Source organism: Mycteria americana, chromosome 7, assembly GCF_035582795.1.
Source record: "Mycteria americana isolate JAX WOST 10 ecotype Jacksonville Zoo and Gardens chromosome 7, USCA_MyAme_1.0, whole genome shotgun sequence".
NCBI lineage: Eukaryota > Metazoa > Chordata > Aves > Ciconiiformes > Ciconiidae > Mycteria > Mycteria americana.
Window position 1 is genome coordinate 51,132,592 of NC_134371.1, and position 21,354 is coordinate 51,153,945.

The 21,354-nt window shown below is 36.5% G+C and overlaps 1 protein-coding gene across 2 annotated transcripts in view; it reads right to left on the bottom strand.

Annotated features, from left to right (window-relative positions):
• Window positions 1-5,244: 5,244 nt before the first annotated feature.
• RPAP2 (RNA polymerase II associated protein 2) overlaps window positions 5,245-21,354 on the bottom strand; it is a 46,011-nt gene continuing 29,901 nt past the window's right edge. For both annotated transcript variants that reach the window (XM_075508373.1, XM_075508372.1), the window contains 2 exons: window positions 8,137-8,286; window positions 5,245-7,555 (listed from right to left, as the gene is read on the bottom strand). In XM_075508373.1, coding sequence (XP_075364488.1) covers window position 7,555; window positions 8,137-8,286 — 151 coding nt within the window. In that variant the 3' untranslated portion in view covers window positions 5,245-7,554. The remainder of the gene's footprint in view (window positions 7,556-8,136; window positions 8,287-21,354) is intronic.

A 21,354-nucleotide genomic window follows, 5' to 3' on the forward strand; every position in this document is an offset into this window, starting at 1 on the left:
TTCATTCTTTGGAAACAATTTGTGTGATTTCGTCTGTTTTTCTTCAAGCGTGATTCTGTTTTTCTTTAGCACTGCTTGCTGCTTGGGGTGTGTGGTTTGACACTCAGCTTGTCAGTTTAGTATTTTGAGATTGTGAGTTTTTTGAAGAGGGCACATCTGTGGTTATAGAAGAAAAACAAGAAGCATCAGATGTTCAGTGCACAAAAAAGCATAGCTTGGGAGGATCTTAGAAATGAATAGTTAGCAGAGATGACATGTATTTGACCCAGAGCTGTTGAGGGCTAATGTAGTATCTGTAAAATCACTTATTTTCCAAGTTTTCAAATGCTCTCTGGAGAAATTATCTTAATGAGGAAGAAACACTTTAACTACATCTCTAGTTGTGAAATATTAAAATAAGCCAAGGATCTTAAGCAGCAACAATATCCACTTTGCTTTTTTTTTTTCAATTTAGTGAGAGCCCACCGTTCAGAAAAAAATAATGTATTCAGTAAAGCTTTTAAGTGAAGGGCTTCTCTTCAAAAAATGACAGCTTGTGATTCCTAAACAAGGTATATAATTACCAAGACAACAGTTTGCTCTCATTTGCATCAACAAGAGCTTTGTCATTAGAGCTTTAAGCAGTAAAACTACTGCCCTTTTGAGAACAGAAGGGAGTGTCGGAACTGCAGCTTCATCCCCCATGTTACTCCTTTAGACTACTCGGATACTGCAGCAAGAGCCTAGGAATAGTTAAGGCTGATGGACATTCAACCAGTCTTTGTGCAAGAAGGACTACAGTCACATTGCAGAGGGGTGTAGGCTTAGGCAGGTTCCTGTGTAAAAGTGAACTGGATGTAAAACTTGCTAAAAAATCAACAGCCAAGGGGGTTTACAGCAGTGTCTGCCTTTGTTAAAATGCAATGATTATTCTAGCTTAACCAACTGCATTGTTAGCAAAAGAAAAATATTTTCAAACTTAATTTTTAATCTTTCTCTCCTGTGCTGATGAATTCACCCTCTTTTCTGGCTATGCAGGTAAATATACTATACCAGTACAACTTTGCTTGCACTCAGTGAAGTATTTTTAATGTATAGCACAGTCATTCCTGCTTCGAGACTGCATCTTCAATTTGAAACAGCCAGGGTTTTTTTGCGCAAGAAGTGCAGTATTCTGAAGTTACCTTCTAACACAGAATTCCTAAATGATGTTTTAACATGTCAACTGCTAAAGTAACATACCTATACTTTGAACTACAGCCAGCCTTGCTCAATCAGTACTAGCCACAGACTTGTAGCCATTTATTCTATTTGTTAAATCAACAAATCGAAGTGTCTGCAAGAGGCTTTCTCCTGACTGTGGATAACACTTGCAATACTGAGATGTTTACGGAAAATCCTGCTTAGTGGCGAATCCTGATTAGGAAATGTTATCATTTTTTTGCATAATAGGTGAGATAGACATGCCTAACATATGGTTGCTATAAAATACCTTAGATGAGTCAGATCTTAGCTGGCAGCTGCAAGCAGGGTTGTTCTGGCTTCTTAGATAATACTAACAATTATGATCTTCTTTGTTACTTAACTACTGTACTGTTAAATTATATTAACCTGATTTGTAGACACTCCCATTTGAGTACAACAAAAAGGCAAGACCTTGACGTAAATCCTGATCTGAGTGTTTGCAGCTTATTAAAGCTGTATCCAAAGTCCTTCAAACTCTCTGTAGTGATGACTAATTCTAACCAAATTGTAGGACTCTCCAGGAAGCTGCTGCTGTCCCACTATGTGTTCAATTCAGTTACATACCCCATGAAATTTAAGAGGCTAAAAAATGCCAGAAATGGCATTGATTTGATGTGGCTTGCAATGATGCAGGATGTACCAGTCAGTAGCCCCACTGGCTTTGTTCTCTGATCTTTGCATGCAGCTCCTGCATGTAATCACAGTGTGCAAAAATGTACTACAGACTTTGCCTTTAAAGTATAGGCTACCAAAGCATTCTGGGGACTGAATTCTAAGGGGGGGGAGTTTTCACAGTGGCGAGATGCAACTGCTTTATGATCACCAATGCGTCAGCTCTAGTCTGTTCTTGGAGAAGGGTCTCATTAGGGAGCTGTTGTCTTGGGGTAACTGCAGGATAGTACAGTAAAACCAAAAAGCAGGTGGATATCTGAAGTGTTACAAGGGCCAAACTTACTGCATTATTCTGATTGATAAGCTTTCCTAAGTCTAAGACTTAAGTCTGCACATTCAACTATGGTGGCAAAGACAGTGGGAAGATAAACCTGGCTCACAGATCTCAGAAACACTGGTCAGAAAGTTGGTGGCCTTTGTTCCTGGCCCTTCCATCTTTGCCACTACTGTTAATGCTGCCCCAAACGTGATGCTGTACTGAGAAGACTGTTTTGAGGAGGATGCTCAAAAGGTATCTCACAATATTGCCCATTCTCCAGGGCAAGAACAGTTTAAAAAGGCTTGTGCTTGTTTCTTACCTTTCTTCTTGCTAATTATTACTCTTTTTGGCTAGTGTTGTCTATTTTTTCAGAACTCCAGTTTGCCTTTCTCCTTGCTCTACAGCTGCAAGCAACCAAGGGGGAATGACACATGTCCAGATCAGCCACTGAGGCAATGTATGCTTTCACTTGCTTTTTGAAACCTGAGTGCTCAAATGAGAGCTACTTGAAGACATAGGTTTCCAGCTCTCTCCCCCCGCCTCACCAAATCCTGTTTAGCACCACAAATGCCACAGTTCTACATCATCTTTCAGGCAGCCCGTCTCCCAGAGCACTGTCTGCAGTCTGTGCAGAGAAGTGGTTCTAAGATGAAGAGTCACAAAAAGAAAGCTCAGAAAAGTCTCTAGCAGTATTGCTTTCTGTCTTTGCTAATGGAAGGCACACCCGCTTCCTCTGACTCTAATCAGAGGACGACTGGCTGTCAGGTGGTAGAGATATGCAGTTGAGAAACAGAGGTCTTCATAGGTGCCTAGCCCTGCCTTGTATACCACCTGCCGCTTATGGAAGCTTAAGACTTGCCAAAGGGAGGCTGATTCTGTGCTTTCAATATTTAATGCTCATTGGAAATTACAGTTCAGCATTACCTGCTACCCCAGTGAGATCAAGCTAAACCCCACCCACAGTAGTGGATGTTCGTAAGCAATTGCAGAAATAAACAGTAAGTACGGAAAGCTTAGAAGCAAATTGTAGAACTAGTGTGTAACCTCCTGGACATGCTTTCAACACACTGGCATTATTTTTTTTCCTAAAGACTGCCACTCGCTTTAATTCTTTTGGTTTTAACTCTTACAGGTTAAGAAAAAAAATCTGTGTGAAGTAGTAACAATCAAAATAACCAAACAATAGGATTAGACTGCTTAGAAACTTCCCACTTTGCATGGGCAGGTCCCCATTCAGTTTTGTGCCACACTTTATTACTAAATAAATTACTCCAGGGAGAGCCAGTCTACTATGGTCAAAGTTCTCAGCTGACTTTTCTGCTTTCTTTGTACCACCAGGGAATAGGGGCAGGGGCATTAACACCACCCACTTCATGCACTGCACTAAGGTATGATTTGGAGAACCTAAATTTAAGAGCATCGGTTCTCTCTCTGAAGTAAATGAAGACAGGCAGGTACCTAAGGTTGGATGCCTAAATTTAGAAGGTGTGTATACTGCTTTCCCCTTCTCTCTTCCTTTTTCTTCTCTCTGGTGTGTTAGTCCTTTTCTCTCCAGCAGTTAAAGGTCAGCTGAGACTTAATGTCCAGCTGAGCTGCTCATCCCCTCTTGCATTTTGTAGAGTCCAGATTCTCTCAAACTAGTGAGAGAAGGGTAGGACATGCAGGTTCAACACCAAGATTCACAGGACCATTATTTCCCCCTCAAATCACAACATATACCTCACTTTTAAACTACTCACTGAGGCTGAAGAGTGAAAATACACGTGAATCTTCTATGTGTTGTGTGGACACAGCCTTTGAGGCCCCAGGTGTATCTCATGTATGTACCATGCTCTTTGTTGGTCCCTGCATCACTCTGTAAAGACAGGGTAGATGTAACTTTCCAGTCCTGGGTTTAGACAGCAGCACAGTCATGTCAGTTATGCTGCTCTAGATTTACTAAGGCATTTTTTTGCTTTGATAGTCTTCTATGAAATAAATCAAGCTCTCTTCTGCTTGTTTTCATGTAGAATTTTGCATTACCATATATAAGCATAACATGATTTGCAAACTTTACAAAGATGCAGGGTAATCTCTTTCAATACCTGATAATTTGCAGGTTACATTATGACTTGCCCACTTTCCCGAAATAGTTATTATTAAGCAAACCACTTTGAATCCCCTTCTTCCCTCCAAAACCCAAGAGAAATCAGCAAGCTTCGTCAATGGGCGCAAAGAATCGAACAGCAGCAGTGAAGGCTTCTGCGCTAGGAAATTCAGTATTACAGAGTACAGTACTTACACTGACAGTATTTACAGGACTGTGAACTGAACTTTGGTGTGAAAATAGACACAAAAACTTTTCCTCCATCCTCTTTGGCCAGGACAAAGACTGCTTTGAGTAACTTTGAACAATTTGACTTTCTCTGTATATGTGGTTTTATTAACACCATTCTCTTCCTGAGATTACTTCATTACATCCATAGAAAACTCAGTAAGAAATCCGTATCTGCACTATGCAGGTATATGTCACACAATCCTCCTTTGATGCTGAGAAGCTGTAACAGCATGAAGCAGGCTTTGCTTTAAGCTTTAAACTAAAGTGTTCTTCTATTCTTTACTATATCCATTACATACGTCGGGGGGAAAAAAAAAAAAGGCACCGTAGAAGTCTGGTTTTCCCCTGCCCCCCTGCTCTTAAACACATCATACCATATTTGCCCTGCTACAGGTCCACTGCCAGACAGGCTTGGATGCTTGCACGGTCACAGCAATGGACTTCTATGACTTGATGATCCTTATGATCTAAGCAGCTGATGGCTTTACCAAGCTCATGCCCCTTTCAAAGAGCTGTTCAGAAATAGAGGCTTATGTCCCATCTACCCTAAGCCCCAGATCCATAATGTCCCTACATGTCTGCAGCTCACAAGTAAGTCACTAAAATTTAGCGTATCTGAGATAAGGCTCAAACCTCGGCACTGAACCGAGTGTCAACTGTTCTCATCTGCTCAACTAACGTAGGAAGAAAAAACAGTAAGCACAGCAGCAAGGCCACAAGGAAACAATCTGCCTGCAAACATAACCAAAACGGGGGGGGAGGGGGGAGAGTGAGCTAAAGTCTGTTAAAGGACAGATAGTTGTGGCAGAAATTAGCTTTAAGCTCATAAATGAGGTCTAGATTTGAACATTTCTAAGCAGTTCAGCTGTTACAAAACATGCTCATAAGAAAACTACACAGATGAACTTAATTTTTGGTGCTTGTACAACCAGTTAAGGCTGATAGGCTGTAAACTCATCTCAGAAGGATCTTTCGTACTTTCTCCTACTCAAAAGTAATGGGTATATGTATACTTTCTGCATTTATTTACATGTTGTTTTACTCGCGTCTAAGGGAGATGAAATTGTTAAAGGTAAGTGAAGAATATCCCTTCAGGGCATTTCCAGCATATTATAGAAGTCTTTCTTCTGGACTGGTGAGTGGTCATGGCAGGAGAAAGGTTATTCTGTTCTCTTAGGGCAAGGAAAAGAATGAGTGAGCTTACTACACAGCAGCCAAGGAGGAGATGCAAAAATCCTGGAAGCTTACTTTTTTGAGCTGCTAAAGGCAGACAGTAAAAGCAGCTACAGTGATAAGGAGGTCTTTGGGGCTGTAACCTATTCACTTTTATTACAGGATCATACGTTTCCTACACACTAAGTGCTGAAGACCAAACCTAAAAATAACTAACCAAAAAAATCACACTACTAAACTGACAGGAAGTGTAAAAACTTTTCAAATGAGAGCCATCAAACCTGATGAAACAGTCATATTCCCAGTATGATGTGCATTTGTAATGCCTTCTAGGTGTACTCAGTATAGCAACATTGTCATGGTGTGGTCGTAATCTTTATGCTCTGAGGTAAACATATGGAACAGAACAATGGCTTGCTCAGAATCTACAGTGAACTACTAGCTAAAAATAGTAATATATTTAACTTCCAAAATCAGAAGCAGATAGATATAAAATCAGGGTTTAAGTTTTGCTCAAAGTATCATACCTATTACTCAGTCTTCTGTAAGCTTATCTTTTGGAGAGGTCTTGTCCCTTCTCTTCTTTGCATATGTATCAAGTAAAAAGTTTTCCATCATGGTACAAAACCAATGTACCTTCTATCCAGATTACATCATGCATTCTTATGAATTTGACATCAGACATGCTCTGATCACGATGGGTATTTTTTTCCTATTGCATACTTAGAAAAATGCATAGCTTTAACTCTGCATTAAAGGTTCTTCTCATTCTAAATTGTTGCTTTTACAAGTTATACCGAACATAACTTTCCATTACAAGGTAAGTTAGGAAAAGTCAAGCATCACCTAAATAAACTCTACCGCACAATGAAGCTTCTAGGGAAAAGCTGCATGGGCTTCTGTGTATCAGGGGCAATCAACATGTTTATCCTTATTATCATGAAGGAACCACACAGCAATAAACTAATTAAGTGCAGAGTTCCCTTTTGGTGTCCAATTACAGAAACAAAACAAAGGAATAAACTCTGTTTTTTAAATGGAGTTGCTATGTAGCAGCCCTGGTAAGTCTTGCTTCAGCCTTAACTAGTGCTGGCATTTGCTGCAGACTAAGCACTGTCAGTTACAACTTTCTTCTCAAGTCTCTCAAAGAACAGTGTCCTATGAACTGAGAACTATGCAATAAACCACATTATGGAATCATTAAGAATTACTAGTGGATTAGTTTTAAATTGCATTTTATAATCAGTTAGTGAAAGAAGCAAGTCTAAACACACTCAGTCTAAACAACACAACTCTTAAATGAAATGACTACTGAAAGCCAAAAATTAAGTTTTTAGTTATTAAAATATATTTTAAAGTCCAAATTAGTGACAATTAGAGGCTGTTTGAAAATAACTTTTATGCAAGTTCAAAGCCCCCCCCTTTTCTTAGAAGCAGCAAGATAAACAGGCTCTAGATCAGACATCTTTGTGTACTGTCGTCATCATTCTTAAAGGTTACTGCTCCATGCATTGGGTCAACTGGAAAAATGTCAGCAGCAGTGTTCTTAACACTCCAGGCTAATATGCTTTTTTTTTTCCTCTCTTTCCCCAATTCCTGTATACAAATTTTGGCCAAAAATTTCCAAAGCAAGAAAAAAAACCAATCAAAATTCCTTTCTACTGCTTTTAAACAGTTTTCAGATGATCCACATTTTAACTAGTCTTCATGCATACCTTGAACAACTGCCATTATAGTCAGCTTCTCCACAAGACTTCAAAATTCTTATTCATAGGAAGGAAATGAAAAAGCAGAAGTGCAGGAAGTACAATTAATACTAAATTTCATTTTTCATTTAAGAAAAGTTCCAACAATTCAAGGTGTTCTTTTGTCCTCTATGCCACTATTTCAGATAAGATGATCACCTTATTCTGTGGGGAACAAAGGAGTGAGATCAGTAATGTTAATACACTAATTACTTAAATACTATAATGCTATATTCATCAGATCAGTTGAATATGATCAGCTTAAATAAGGTATTTGCTCTTAAATTTTTCAGCCTACCCAGAATGCAAAATGTAATCTCAATATTATGCAAAAAAACATGGCTTTTAGCTCAATTTTATATCACAAAGACTAAACATAACAATTTAATTTTAATAACAAAAAACCCCCACTGAGACTTAGCCATTGTAGCCACACAGAAATTTTTTTTTTATGAGTTGTAGTAGAATTTGAGTAAAAATTCCTCCCAAAATTGCAGTAAACCAACTATATATTCTCAAAAGATTAAAGTGATAAGTTAGTAGCTGACATTTACGGGAAGTGACAAAATGATGACATTCATTTCCATACCATATATACTTCTTTACTTTAAAATGTACTTTACACATTTTCTACTCTGGCTGATACGATCTGTAGTTACTGTGCATACTTACAAAATGCTGAAAATTAAAACCATTGTTATCTGGCTTAGTTTTGTGACATGCAAAATGGCTTAAAATTGACTGACCATTCAAGTAGGCAGTCCTTTCTAAATATTCTTGTTAAACTTTCCAGATCTTCATTTTTGAAATGCAGTTCTTCCAGCAACGTAGTCAGGAACTGTGTGTACATTGGGCTCGTCTGAGTATTCTTGAAAAGTGGAGTAATTTGTGACAATCTGGAGGGAAAAAAAAAAAATTGATACAGAAAAGCGACTTCAGCATCAGATGTAAAAAAAAAAAAGCAAAGCTTGTGAGTTCAAACAACTGTATTGAACAAAGGTAGTTTATAACGTCACACTTGATCATTACAATACATAAGATTGTATGTATTATACACAATGACCAGTACCAAAATATGAATTTTTATTGAGATGTAGTGAAACAAACAAACAAAAAATCTACTTAGAAAAAAAAGGGCTAGTAGTTTGTATGCCTCTAATCAGTTGTATATTGATGTTATATAATGTAGACAAACAAAATTCAGAACAAAATGCAAAATGTTATATAATTACACATAAAAAAGGAAAGATATCAGTCATTATTTTCTTCTTTACCAAAAAGCTCCTAAACATTCACACTGTAAAAGCTGTATAGTGCTTTGTATGAGTAAAATATAAAAGGGCTATAAAATTCTGTCTTAAAGTAACCAAGAAGAATATTTTAACTACAAATTATTAACAGGGCTCCTTGACAGAAGTTGTACTTAACTGGTAAGTCACACACTGTCAAACTTCATAAAGACATTCAAGAGGGTCACTTACTTGGACGATTCTCCCCCTGTTCTATATGCCATAAAACACATAGTATGTCAAAATAGCAAACGCATTTTGCTTTAAGCTGAGATTTCTCCAAACACATAGAAGCCTCTAATAGAGACATTTTGGATTATTATTAATTTTACTTGATGCACGTAGGCATGAGACATCAATTAAATTCTCAAACCGAGGAGCAATTTGAGTGAGTAATCAGAGCAATTTGATTTCTTAGTTTTGACAGTCTGTACCTTAAAGCAGTTTAAATTATACTTCTTACACACTGAACTGTTTAAAAAATAGGCTTTAAGAAAGCTGGACAAAACTTGAACAAAGCTAATTTAATCTTGAGAAGTTTTTATACAGGATACTAAACTTCAGTTTTAAAGCTGACACTATAGCACAGATTTGCTATAGTGAAACTATTTTCTGTTTTGGTAACAAAATTAAGTGCGTAAAGTCTCAAAGTGCCTGCAGTCTTAGAGTGCTTCAGAAAAATAAGAGAATCAAAGTGGGGAGTGAGAGGGAGGAAATTATATTTCTGAATTCAGCTCATAAAGTTTAGCTTTAAAATTCAAACAATACTTGGCCTTTCAAAATTTGCTATTTAGCAACAACATTTTACAGAAAATCTTCCTTTTGGGCCTCATTTTCTGAACTGCTGAATAGATGGGAGTTCATCCAGTTTCCACTGATTTTAAAAATTACAATGAATGGGAGCCGAAAGTAGTTGCCAACTAGGAGAATAAAGTATATACATGAGAACAGACAATGGAAATAAATAGGGCATTAGTACAGAGAATGTTGTTTGTCATCTGAAATCATGGAAACTGCAAGGCACGCATTACTGTATATTGCATTTAGTTCCAGAATCAACCAGAACAGCAACGGAAGGTATAATCTTCAAAGGATCCAAAACCAAACATGCATAGTGCTGCTGCTAAAATGCATTCCTCAGTTTGGAAGGAGCTACCACCATGAAGATCATCTACATATATAATATCTGTATGGAGATGAAGTGAAATGTCGAGCTGTCAGTTTTCATTTGTGCTTTAATTTTATCCAAATCTATTTTTATCCTAAAGTCCTTTCTTTTTCTCATAATTCTATTGCAAAATATTGCAAAGGTAGTAATAGCTGAATCGACTCCCTAAGCACAAATATTTTTTTAAAATCTTTAATAAACAAAATCAAGTATTAAAGGTTATGCTGAATGTTAAGTAACTTCAACACCAAACGTTATTGACAAGATCACTTAACAAGATTTCATCTCGAATACTGTATTTAGAGAAATAGTGCCATTGATACCATATAGGAAAGAGTTATTTTAGAATTTGTTTGTGAAAAGATGTACTTTTAAATAAGAAACTCAAGGTAGTCTACAGCTTCCTAAAAACTTCCCAGCTCCAAAAGCCTTTAAATGAGTAACAACTGAGATCAATCTCCCTGCAGTCGTTGGTATTAAGACGATCTCCACTTGAAGAAAGCTGCATATAAAAGAAGATTCTTTTAAATTAAGCAAAAATAGTGATAGAACACAAAGAAAGGATCTTACAAGACATGGTAAATAGAGTCCCTTAATACAAAAATAAATTTACAAGAAATTTTGATTAATAGACTTTTAATGAGTTAAATTATTTTCCATTTCTTTTTGGATTCCATTTCAATATGTACCTTTAGCTAAATATTTCAACTATCAAACGCTGACACTTGGTGAGAAGGACTTTAAGAGATGCTCAAAGTAAGGACATGGTGTGGAAAGAAACACACTTACGCACAAACTGCTATATAAACCCTCCCACAAAAGAGAAGTATTCAGTTGGATTTGTGATTTTTGGACTGAGGCCCCTAGGTTTTGTAATGTACTTCATGACAGACAAGACTGAGTTGTTTCTTTCCTGGTGAGAAGTATAGCAGTTACTATTTAAACTGGTAAAACAGAGTGCCTCTGCCCAGGGTTGACAATCTCGACATTGATTTTTGCATCATGACGCTTTATCAGCAGGAGAGCAGAGGAAGTGCTGATAGAGGATCAGAGTGACCATTTCAGAATGTTAGTCTGGAGACAAGGATAGTGGGAGAAAGACCTGGAGATGCATTATTACTAGTCTTCAATTCACCCTTCTCAGGATTAAGTAAGTTATATATGAAAAGAGACTGGTGGCATAAACAGCCATGACTTCCTGAGTGCTGGTGCCAGGTGGCTGTAACATTGCAAAACACCCTCCTGGCAATGTTGTAGATTTACATGCATTTTTAGTTGAATTTTCTTCCTCCTGCCTTGGGCTTAAGGGGACCTTAATAAGGATGTTACTTTTCAAAAAGAGCAGAAAACTTGTGCAGTTTTAAGTAATATTCTAAACCTAAAATCTTTATACCATGAAGCTCACATGCTAAGCAGTCTATTTTTTTTTTTTTTTTTTTGGAATTGCAGTCTGTGATATAATATAGTTTCATGAATTACAAACATGTCCTAACTATCAGACCCTGTTTAAGACACTCTGTTTAAAGAGTAGCTATTATAGCCCACACTAAGAAAGAAAAAGGTATTGCTATTGTCAGAGAAACTGCCAGGTGTTAAATATTGAGAAACGAAGTTAAAAAAAGAAAAGACATTTTAGCTGTGGATCAATTTTTTTTCCTTACCTGAACTTTGTTTAAAAATTAATTAAGCTACTAATTATCTGATAAGCAGGAGACTAAATCAAAAAGTAATTTCAGAGAGGCATGGGTAAGTTTCTAGCAATTAGTTAAAAATTGTGTCTAGATGGGACGTGTTAAACACTATGAATATTTGTACAAACTCTTTAATCTTGGAAAACTGTGTCCTTTTCACATTTAAAAGATGCTTTAACTTGTCATTTGAAAAGCAGTTATCATCGACTACTTTTCTACTTTTCAGTGGCTGTTGGAACAGAAGCAGAAGCTTTTGTCTGCAAAAGAAGCAAGCACAAGTTGCTAGTTTGCAACTGAGTGCAAGTTCCATGCTCTAAGTAACACTGGTCCAATGTATATGCGAGGTACTGCACAAGAGAGCATTTAAGGGCTGTGCTCTCATCCTTGCATGAAATGCTAACTGAATTAAACCACAGTTGTATGCAAATAAGCCAGAACAGTATTTGGAATCAATATCTTCAAGTCACTGAGAGATGCAATGACCCTATCTCTGAAGAAACTATTGTGACCGATTGAATTTAATGATACACAGGACTTCAGTTGAAGGATCATGGAACTGCCTTGAAACTCTGCAGCATCTTCAAAAGATGTAGAATATAAACAGGAAATAGGATACTTGGGACCACAACAATAACAAGTGGCTACTGCAATGAAAAGAAAAATATAAATTCTGCTTTTCTGTTACTTCTTTCACATGTTGCAGCATTCATGTGGAACAAACTTTTGTGAAAAAAGTCAAATAAATATAAGAAAAGCTAAAGGATTAAGTGATTTTAAAACAATCACAGACAGAAGCACACAAACATAAATGTTACTGTCCAAAGTTATACACCCATGCTTCAAAGGCTTGCCTTCAGCACACCCGTTAAAAGGAAACGTTCATGCTCAGTTCATGGAAAAGCAGTACAGTATATATCAGACTTCATGAAACAGTGTCGTTTCCTGCACACCCACTTACACCATATGGTAAACAGGTCTTTGTAAAGTTTAAAAAGTGTTAAAAATGTCAAACTGTGTCTGATTGATAAAATTCATATTTGCTGGCTATTCCACATATGTTATATATTCAAGAAAAAAAAAAAGTGAAATTCATGTGAAGACCAAGCTATTATTATCAAGCTATTAAATGACATCTGGCTACCACAAAATGTTTACATAGTTCCAGTGCTTCAACTCAAGACCCAAGCTTCCTATGAATTAGTTGCCTTACAAAATCATTTGACAAGTATATTTAGGAGTTTAACCTAAATTAAAATATTTTTAGAAGTCAGTCACATTATATGGAGTAAATTTCATTACTTGATATGGTAGCGTGCACAACTCATTCTTAGATCTATGCATACCTTAACCAAGACAGCTGAATACATTCAGAAAAGATGATGGTGGAGTAATATTTTTATGTAGTTAAAAGCACTAATGGGCACTTCCTATCCAAAGGTGTGAATATCCTTTTTAAAAAAACCCTAATTGTACAGTACCATCCTCCCCTCAGATAGCGGACCTCACGAAAACCTTTCTGGACTTTTTGTTTAAAATGAATTCTGTGATCCCCTTTGAAAAAAATTAAATTTTCAAAGCCACCACTGTGATATCAGCCAGTTACAGCTCTCTGAAACAGACACCTGAAAACAGGGGTAAGAACACAACCACCTAAGTTGGGTTCCTTTCCATTCCCCAAAATTGGTCACTTAAAATTACACGAAAAGCGTTGAGAATTCAAGTGCACATAAGTTTACTCAATATCATGCAAAGCACTTGTATACTCATGAAGAAAAGCCATACGCTTATTCTGAAAAGAATAATAATAAGCTCCTCCTAGAAAAAGCTAAGTATTGCCAGTCTTTCTAACTTTTTCTAATGGCAGAGGCTTACAAAAATAAAAGCCACTGATCATGGCAGAAGCCATGGATCTGAGCACAATTATTTCAACTCCTTACCTTGTTTGGCATGCTTGGAACTTGAACAAGAACAGAATTATAAAGCAGAATGACGGAACAGGCAAGCATCACCTGTCCTTCCACAGAAAGCTTTGAAAAATAGGATATAAACATTTTTGCCAGTTATAGGCATTTGAGCACCATAAGTAAGACTCTTAACATAATCATCACAACATAAAAGTTTTTTTCTTTTTAATTCTCTCAGTTTCTTTCTACCTTTTGTTTTAGGCACTTACGACTTAATTTTTTAAGATCATCATAACCAGGATACCTGATAACTATTCTTCTATCAGAATGACAGAGTAGCACTAATGATCACAAAAGTTTCTTGAACACTCACTTCAGAATATGGAAATGAAGCAAGAGCGGGCAGCAACTACAGGCAGCACTTCTTTTTTCCTTCCCCAACAAAAACACAGACAAAGACCACCACATATGTGCCACAGGGAGGGTGCCAACAAGCCTCCGATTGAGGTGCCATCAATAGGCTCTTGCTAAGGGTCCCTACCTGCAAGGAAGTCCAATGCATTTTTTGCTGTCTTTGGACAGTCATAAACTGGACTATGGCTATCAGCAATCTAGTCCTCTCACCCCACAAGCATTTCAGTGCATGTTACCTGACCTTCAGCTATGTACACTTAACAAAGAGTAAAAGTGCTTACAAGCCTCTAACATCAGTTTGGGTGATTTAACATAGCTATTAAAGGTTCTGAGAGATCAACCAGCCATTCCAGCAATGTGCCGTCAGCACTATGCTAAAGCATATGTGCTCCATTGCCATGACAAAGTCATGTCACATTGTTAACAAGGACTGATTTAGGAGAAACAATGCTAAAAATCATGAAGAAACATAACCATGCAGGAAACACTCTGTGGAGTGCCATTGATCATTACCTGCCAACTACTACAGTAAAGCATTAAACAGAATAGAAAAACCCTTTATACTAAAAGTCTTCTAGGGTATTGCCAATATTCAGACACAAATGAAAAGTATTTTAATGGAAACTCTACATCAAAGTGTGTTGCTGGGATTTGTCAAGGACTGGTTAGCGACCCAGTGCTGCTCTTGTGTGTGTGGTCAAATGGCTCTGAAAGCAGAGCAGCTTATCGAAGTCTAAGTCTTTAGTTCAAAAGCAGGGAATACCACCATTGTGTGCACCACAGATAATGGAAATTAATTTGGAAGTCTGTCAAATTTCCATTCAAAACTCATACTTGCAAGACTATTACGAGTCAATTCCGGATTTGGAAAAACAGTGTCATGAATGTAGGACAGCCCATCTTTATGCACAATTAATTAGTACTTAGAAGAATTAAGTTACAAGGCCATAAAAGCACAAGATTTCCAGCTTTCCCCCCTCCACAACTTTTTTGTAAACATTTGTGACAGTATTGGCTAAATATCAACTGCTTTTGAGATTTACAAGGAGTATTAACATACTTTTCTTCCCAGCTCTGTACCTACCATTGAGTTGAAATCATGAGGGAAATCATCTCTGATTGCTTCTACAAGGTATAAAGGATTGGAATGGTACTGCATGGATCAAAACAAACCATATGCAGCAATGTCAGCTGGCAAGTGGTAGGAGAGGGATTGTTTTTCAACCTGACTCTGTGGAAGACTGGTGAAAAGGCGCTCCACTGAGAAGCCCAGAACAAGCCCTTCTGCACTAGACAAGTGGATGGCCAGGCTGAGCATATTGTACCACTTCTTGGACCAAAGGCGGATTATAGGACAATACCAAAGAGGATGCCATTACTTAGACAGGAGCCCCTAAAGTTGTTTCAGTAATACAAGGTACTTTAATTTCATCAACAGCCCAGGACTCCTTAAGCAGCTGCCTACGGTAAATTTCCTACTCCTTGCATTGCAAGTAGAAGAGAGAGCACAAAACCCCATCCATAGATTTAAATAAACTTTTGAGCAGATTTATAAGAACTGAATGTTAGTATGATACTGCAGGTCATTCTCAGTAATAGTTCATCTCATTTAGTGTTAAAAATCCTCTAGAAATACACAAAGCCATGTTAAATGAATGAATGGGGACAATCATACCATTGTAATGTGTTCTACTGTGTACAGAACACAAGGGCTGGGGTGTTTTGGTTTTGTGGTTTTTTTTTTTTTCTTTTAAAAATACTTCAAATATATTTGCACTACTCTTACGTTACAGGTTTGATGGGCTTAGCAATGCAATAAAATGTTATTAATCAGAAATGCCATTCTTTTAATGCAGCAGTTTAATAGAACACAGTCTTAGATTCCATTTTAATTATGTTCCTATGAACGAAGTCTCCAACACAACTGATTAAACGAAAGTAATTGTTTTGTAAGACAAATGGCTAGACTGAGTCAATACAACAAGTGTTACAGATCAGCAATTCAGCTCATTGAAACAGATGTGCATTGCAGCCCGTAGACCATCTGCCTGTACATATAACTGAAGTGTCGCCAATGTATCAATCACTTAATAATAGTGCTTCAGTTGATGGGGTGAACTGAAACACTTGTCGCGCTTATCCATTTCACGAACCTCTACCAAAAGGTGCTCAGACAGTTTGACAGAGTAAGTCAAAGCAGCACTGTAATTCTGAATGTTCTTCACAATATATTGACTGCTTGCTTAATTTGAGGTAGAGTCCCTCACTTACCAGTATATCACTGGATACAGTACGCTTGTCTAGGGACAGCAATTTTGTTAGTAAAGTACCTTAAGTCACAGCAGGGATTTCCACAGGCCTTAAAGCATAACGCATCCCATCAGGCAAATGTTAGTATCAGACAGAAAGCTGATCTGAAGCACAACGCAAGTGTAGTTGTAAGTTAAAGATGCAACACCAGGGAGCTTAAAAAAATTGTAACCTTTGGTATAATTAAGTGGTTACACAATCATACTGTTTTAACATACACTCAGAAATTAGAAAACAATTACAGCCTCAACTTATGTAATTTAGCTGTTACACTCACAGTTTCAGTTAAAAAAACCCCACTTGTTTCTTATAACTTTCGTTTGAGCATGATTTAAAAAGCTCAACATTTAAAAAACCCCTTAAAAGCAAAAGACTGTCTCTGGAGTGAACATTTTCCATTAGAACACATTAATATTTGACAGACAATCTTGAACTGGAAGCATCTAACTTACAAACAAGATGCAGAAGTATTTAAATATATCTCCAGAATTCAGCCTTCTTTTAAACAAAACGATACTAGTGCCAAAAAAAAAGTAATCATGATCAGTGTCATTTGCAGCTCTGAAATTAAAGCAACCTCTAATTTGGGGCCCTTTGTTAGCATATCCTATCGGTCAAAGAGGAAAGTCAGTATTTAGGGGCAGTTTTCTTTAATTTCCCCAAATTTATTCCTATATTCTAGTTTCTTAATGAAAGATAAAACACTCTAAAGCCCACAGTGTTGAATGATAACAACTGACAGAAATAAACAGGCAATTTTCTTACTGAGGGGAAAAAAGCTACTTCTGGTCTAGTTTTAAATACAGCCTGAAGATCCTATTCTCATCATAAAGACAAGAATTTTGTAGCTAAAATGCAACTTATGTTTTATTTATTATTTAACTTCCTTTCATTATTGTGTACTTACTTGTCCACAGAATCCAGCACAGACACTTTAATCCTCTGATGGCAACAGAAACTAAATTATTCATAGTTTAAAATTTTTGTCCACTACATTTAAATCAATGCTACAAACACTGATTCAAAATCAACGACTGGAATTCCTACACAATCCAAGTATACAGCAAAACTTAAGGTTCATTCAAAAGATAACTTTGTTGTTTCCACTACCTTCATTTCTTCCTATACAGCTTCTACAAGTCTGTTCAAGAAAAATGCTCTCTTTGATACATGTTTAGGTATATACCTAAAGATATATTTTTCTTCTTTTAAAGCTCACCTTCCACACACACTTTTCATATAGTTGATGTCCAGACACAAGTCAACTTCCATTCCCTTTTAATGGGGCCAAAATTTCACTTGTGGTGCAGCCGGATGGATACAACTAACAGTAAAAGGAAAGCATACCTACAGTAACAAGGGTTTATCTAACCATTTGATAAAAGTGCTTACTAACAACTGAAAAAGAGAAAATTTTTGTTGCCTTTTGGATTGTTTGGATTTGCCTTTTTTTTCTTTCTTTCTTTCTCCCCACCCCCAATCAGTTATTTGTATCCAAATAGGCAACTGTATCCAAAATGCCACAAAAATTAGATAAACATCTGAAACTCTCAGTTCATGTAACTCATACTATTTTACCACAACATAATTAATTACATAATTCTTCTCAGAAAGTAACTAGAAAATGGCATTTCTTACTATTCCCATATTTCAGTTCCCTGTGAGCAACCAGTAGCACATAAACATGATAGCAACAATTTATACTGAGCTGAAAGGAAATTTCCAAGTCTATTGCTTTGTACCATTATTTTAATCTTTGCAATGCAAGCATCAACACTGTTTCTTCTCACACAGTATCACTCCTATAAGGTTCCTTCTGAGCAAGTTTCCTGACCTTATATATGCACACATAAAATAAAGTCAGTTCCCTCAGCAACTGTCCAGGAAAGGAACTACACATTTCAGAACATTCAGCAGGTGGAAAATGACGTCACATTCTCTGCAAGCATTTGCTAGCATTATGCTGATCCTGCAATACTAAGCAGTTGGCTTCATTAAGTACTCGGGGATCACTGTTTTTAACTCATGCTTAGCCTGTCTAATGAGAAAGAAGATGGCCAACACTCTGGAAATACTTTGATGTTACAATGGCAGTGACAAAAATTCAGGGACCCATGACTCCTTTAGAGCTATGTAATGGTTTTATTTGCCTCCTGTTACAGTGATATTTAGGAACTCTATTTTCAAACACTTACTTATTTTAAAATAAGTGTTTTAAAATAAGACTACCAAGACTGCCATCAACATGAATATCTTATAGGTCTGGCAAAAAAACAATTACTTGGGGCATCATATGCAAAACAGAGTTTCCAGATTTCTTTAACAGTGGATCAGAAAAACCTCTAGCCAGACAAGACGACTAAGGAAGCACCAAAACCAGCTCAACATCATTTATGGTTTCTTATCCAGAGTACTCTTCATACAAAGTTTAGCTGGATGAGAGACTGTGTTTCACCATTTTGTATTAATAGATATGACTGCAGGATGATTTTTAAAAAAACAAATGGAGAATGGTACCCACCTCTACATTACCATATTCCAAGACATTACTACAACATTAGTTCATAGACATGTAGCATCAGAACTTCTATAATACTGTGTGCCATTTAAAGTGCTTACATTCATACAGGGATTTGTTCCAAAAGGTTTCAGTTTAGCTTACTTATCTGCATAAAGGCAATGCAAAAAAAAGTTCACAATATAAACCCAGAAGAAATCACTATCAGCTGTTTCTCTCTAACAAATCTAAGTTTCTTAGGTACACATTTCAAGGACAGGTCTTGTTTAAAGAGCTCCATTTATTTGAAGCCTGTTTCCTGCTAACCAGCTGACAGATCAAAGGTACTTCTCAGTCCTACCATTTGTTCCCATTTTTCCCTCTTTCTCAACTTAGTCAAAATTTTAAATTTAATAAATTATATTTTATATAATATATATAAAATTATATTTTATATAATAAATGTTATTAATAAATTTAATGACATTTAAAATTGATCCTTTCATCCTTTTTGGTCTTCTATTCCTTACTTTTTATGTTCCACAAAGTTTTCCTGTGACAACTCTCAAATACTGGAATCTATGCCATTGAAGTCTTTGAGTTACTTAGCTACATGAAATTAAGCACAGGTATAAGTCTCTGTAAGATTAAAAAATGCTAAGATGTAAGCTTTTGAGAGCCTGAACCTTTTAAGTACTTTGTAAAATATACACTGTTGTATAAATTATTGTGCACATACAGTGGGACAATTTAATATCTAAAAGATGCCTTTATATACAAACCTGGTACATTTTATGAATTAAACATTGTTTCATATACATCTGTTTTTGCAACTGCTGGACTTTTTTGCTGCCACATACTAGTAATCTATTCCTGTCAATTCATTATCTCAGTGATATGCAAAAAAAATTTCAATAAATATTAAATAAAATATACTGTCTTACAGTTAAAACAGCTACAATGCAATATGCTTAGGTAAATAATTTGTCAATACTTGACTTTATAAAATGTACTCACCTGTACTCAGTTACTATGGAAACAATGACCATAAAATTGATCATAGTTTAGTTTCACAACTTTCTAACATTGTAATTTGATTATCTTTCGGTCCAATATACAGATCAAACACCTGCAGTAATGCAGCTGAGTAAAGAGATACGCTAGGAATAGACTTGCTTCCACTGTGTCCAAATTTTTTTTCTTCAGAAGTTAATCATAAGGACCTCAATATTTTTCTACTTGCCTTTCCCAGTTTTGAAAACAAATGCCAGTGCAGTTTTGGACCTCTCAAAATGAGATTCTTAAAAATCCCCAGAAGTTAAGGATTCTTAAGCACCTTTTCCCAGAAGCACCTTTGCCAGCTCACAGTAGGTTTAAAAAAAAAAAAACCACCAAAACCAACAACAACAACAAAACCCCAAACCCTTTTCCTGTTTATTTCCAGATCTACTACTGACTTGATGATCTCCAGTAAATCACTTTTCTACTCTTAATCTCAATTTTACCATCTCTATAACAGAAGAACACTATTAACACTGACTTGTGAAAGTACACTGACCTAAACGTATACCTAAAAAAAGCAGAATAGGTGATGAGGTTTGAAACAAATATGAAGAGTCACATGAATCTCAACTATTCTTTATCCTTTTAAAAAACTGAATACCTCATCTCAGAAATACTGAGTTTTATGATGAATGAGTTGGATTTATTCTGTGTCTTCTTAAAATGTTCAGATGGATAGAGAGAAATGGATAGAGAGGGTGGAAGAGAGGAAGATACATGCATTTCTGTGGAACATACGGTATAAGTGTGGTATACATCAAAATGAAATGAAACACGTCAAGATCCCAAGCCTCTAAACAATCAAGCATCTCTACAGTTTTTGCACCGATGCTGGTTTTGCACCTAATAGTATGTAATTATACATATACACTTTGCAGTTTCTGGACTAAGCTCCCATATACTGGTTAGCTATGTTTGCTACCAGCCAATTAAAGCACACTTTTACTTTTGGGAAGGAATGGGAAGAGAAGAACACGTACTGTTATGGACATTATTGTTCTAGTTTCTTTGTATTATGACATGCAAAACTGTATGAATATATAGTTATTTTATGTTTATTTATACAACATTCTGGTTAACTGATGGTTGTCGTCTTATCCCAAGTATTTATTTTAATTATACACTTTGCATCAAAAGAGCCACCTGCACCCTGATGCTAAATCTGCGAGCTTGGATTGTCTGTAAATTCTGAGAGCTTCATCAGAGCCCATTGCCTAGAGATACACTTTATACATCATCTTCTTGTCAGTGACATGTATTTCCTTCCTTCCTTCCTTCCTTCCTTCCCCAAAGAGGCTGTATTTTCTGTTTTCATAAATATGAAAGGAACACATTTCAGAAAATACTGTACATTTTTTGCCTTCACTGTTAACTTCCCACATCAGGATCAGAACTTAATTGCCAGACTGGATGAGACCACTGGGTGTCAAAATGTTTTTATATCTCAAGAAGTAACAAACTAACGAGAGGAAGTACAAACTACCTTTGCACTCGATTCCTACAGTATTAGGAAACAAAAAAAAGTCTCCAGTTCATCAGTGTACTGCCCACTAACAATTATCACATAAAAAATAATTTGCCTCCTTTCTGAATTAATTAGTTGTAATCTTCTCCTCTCCCCTCCATATT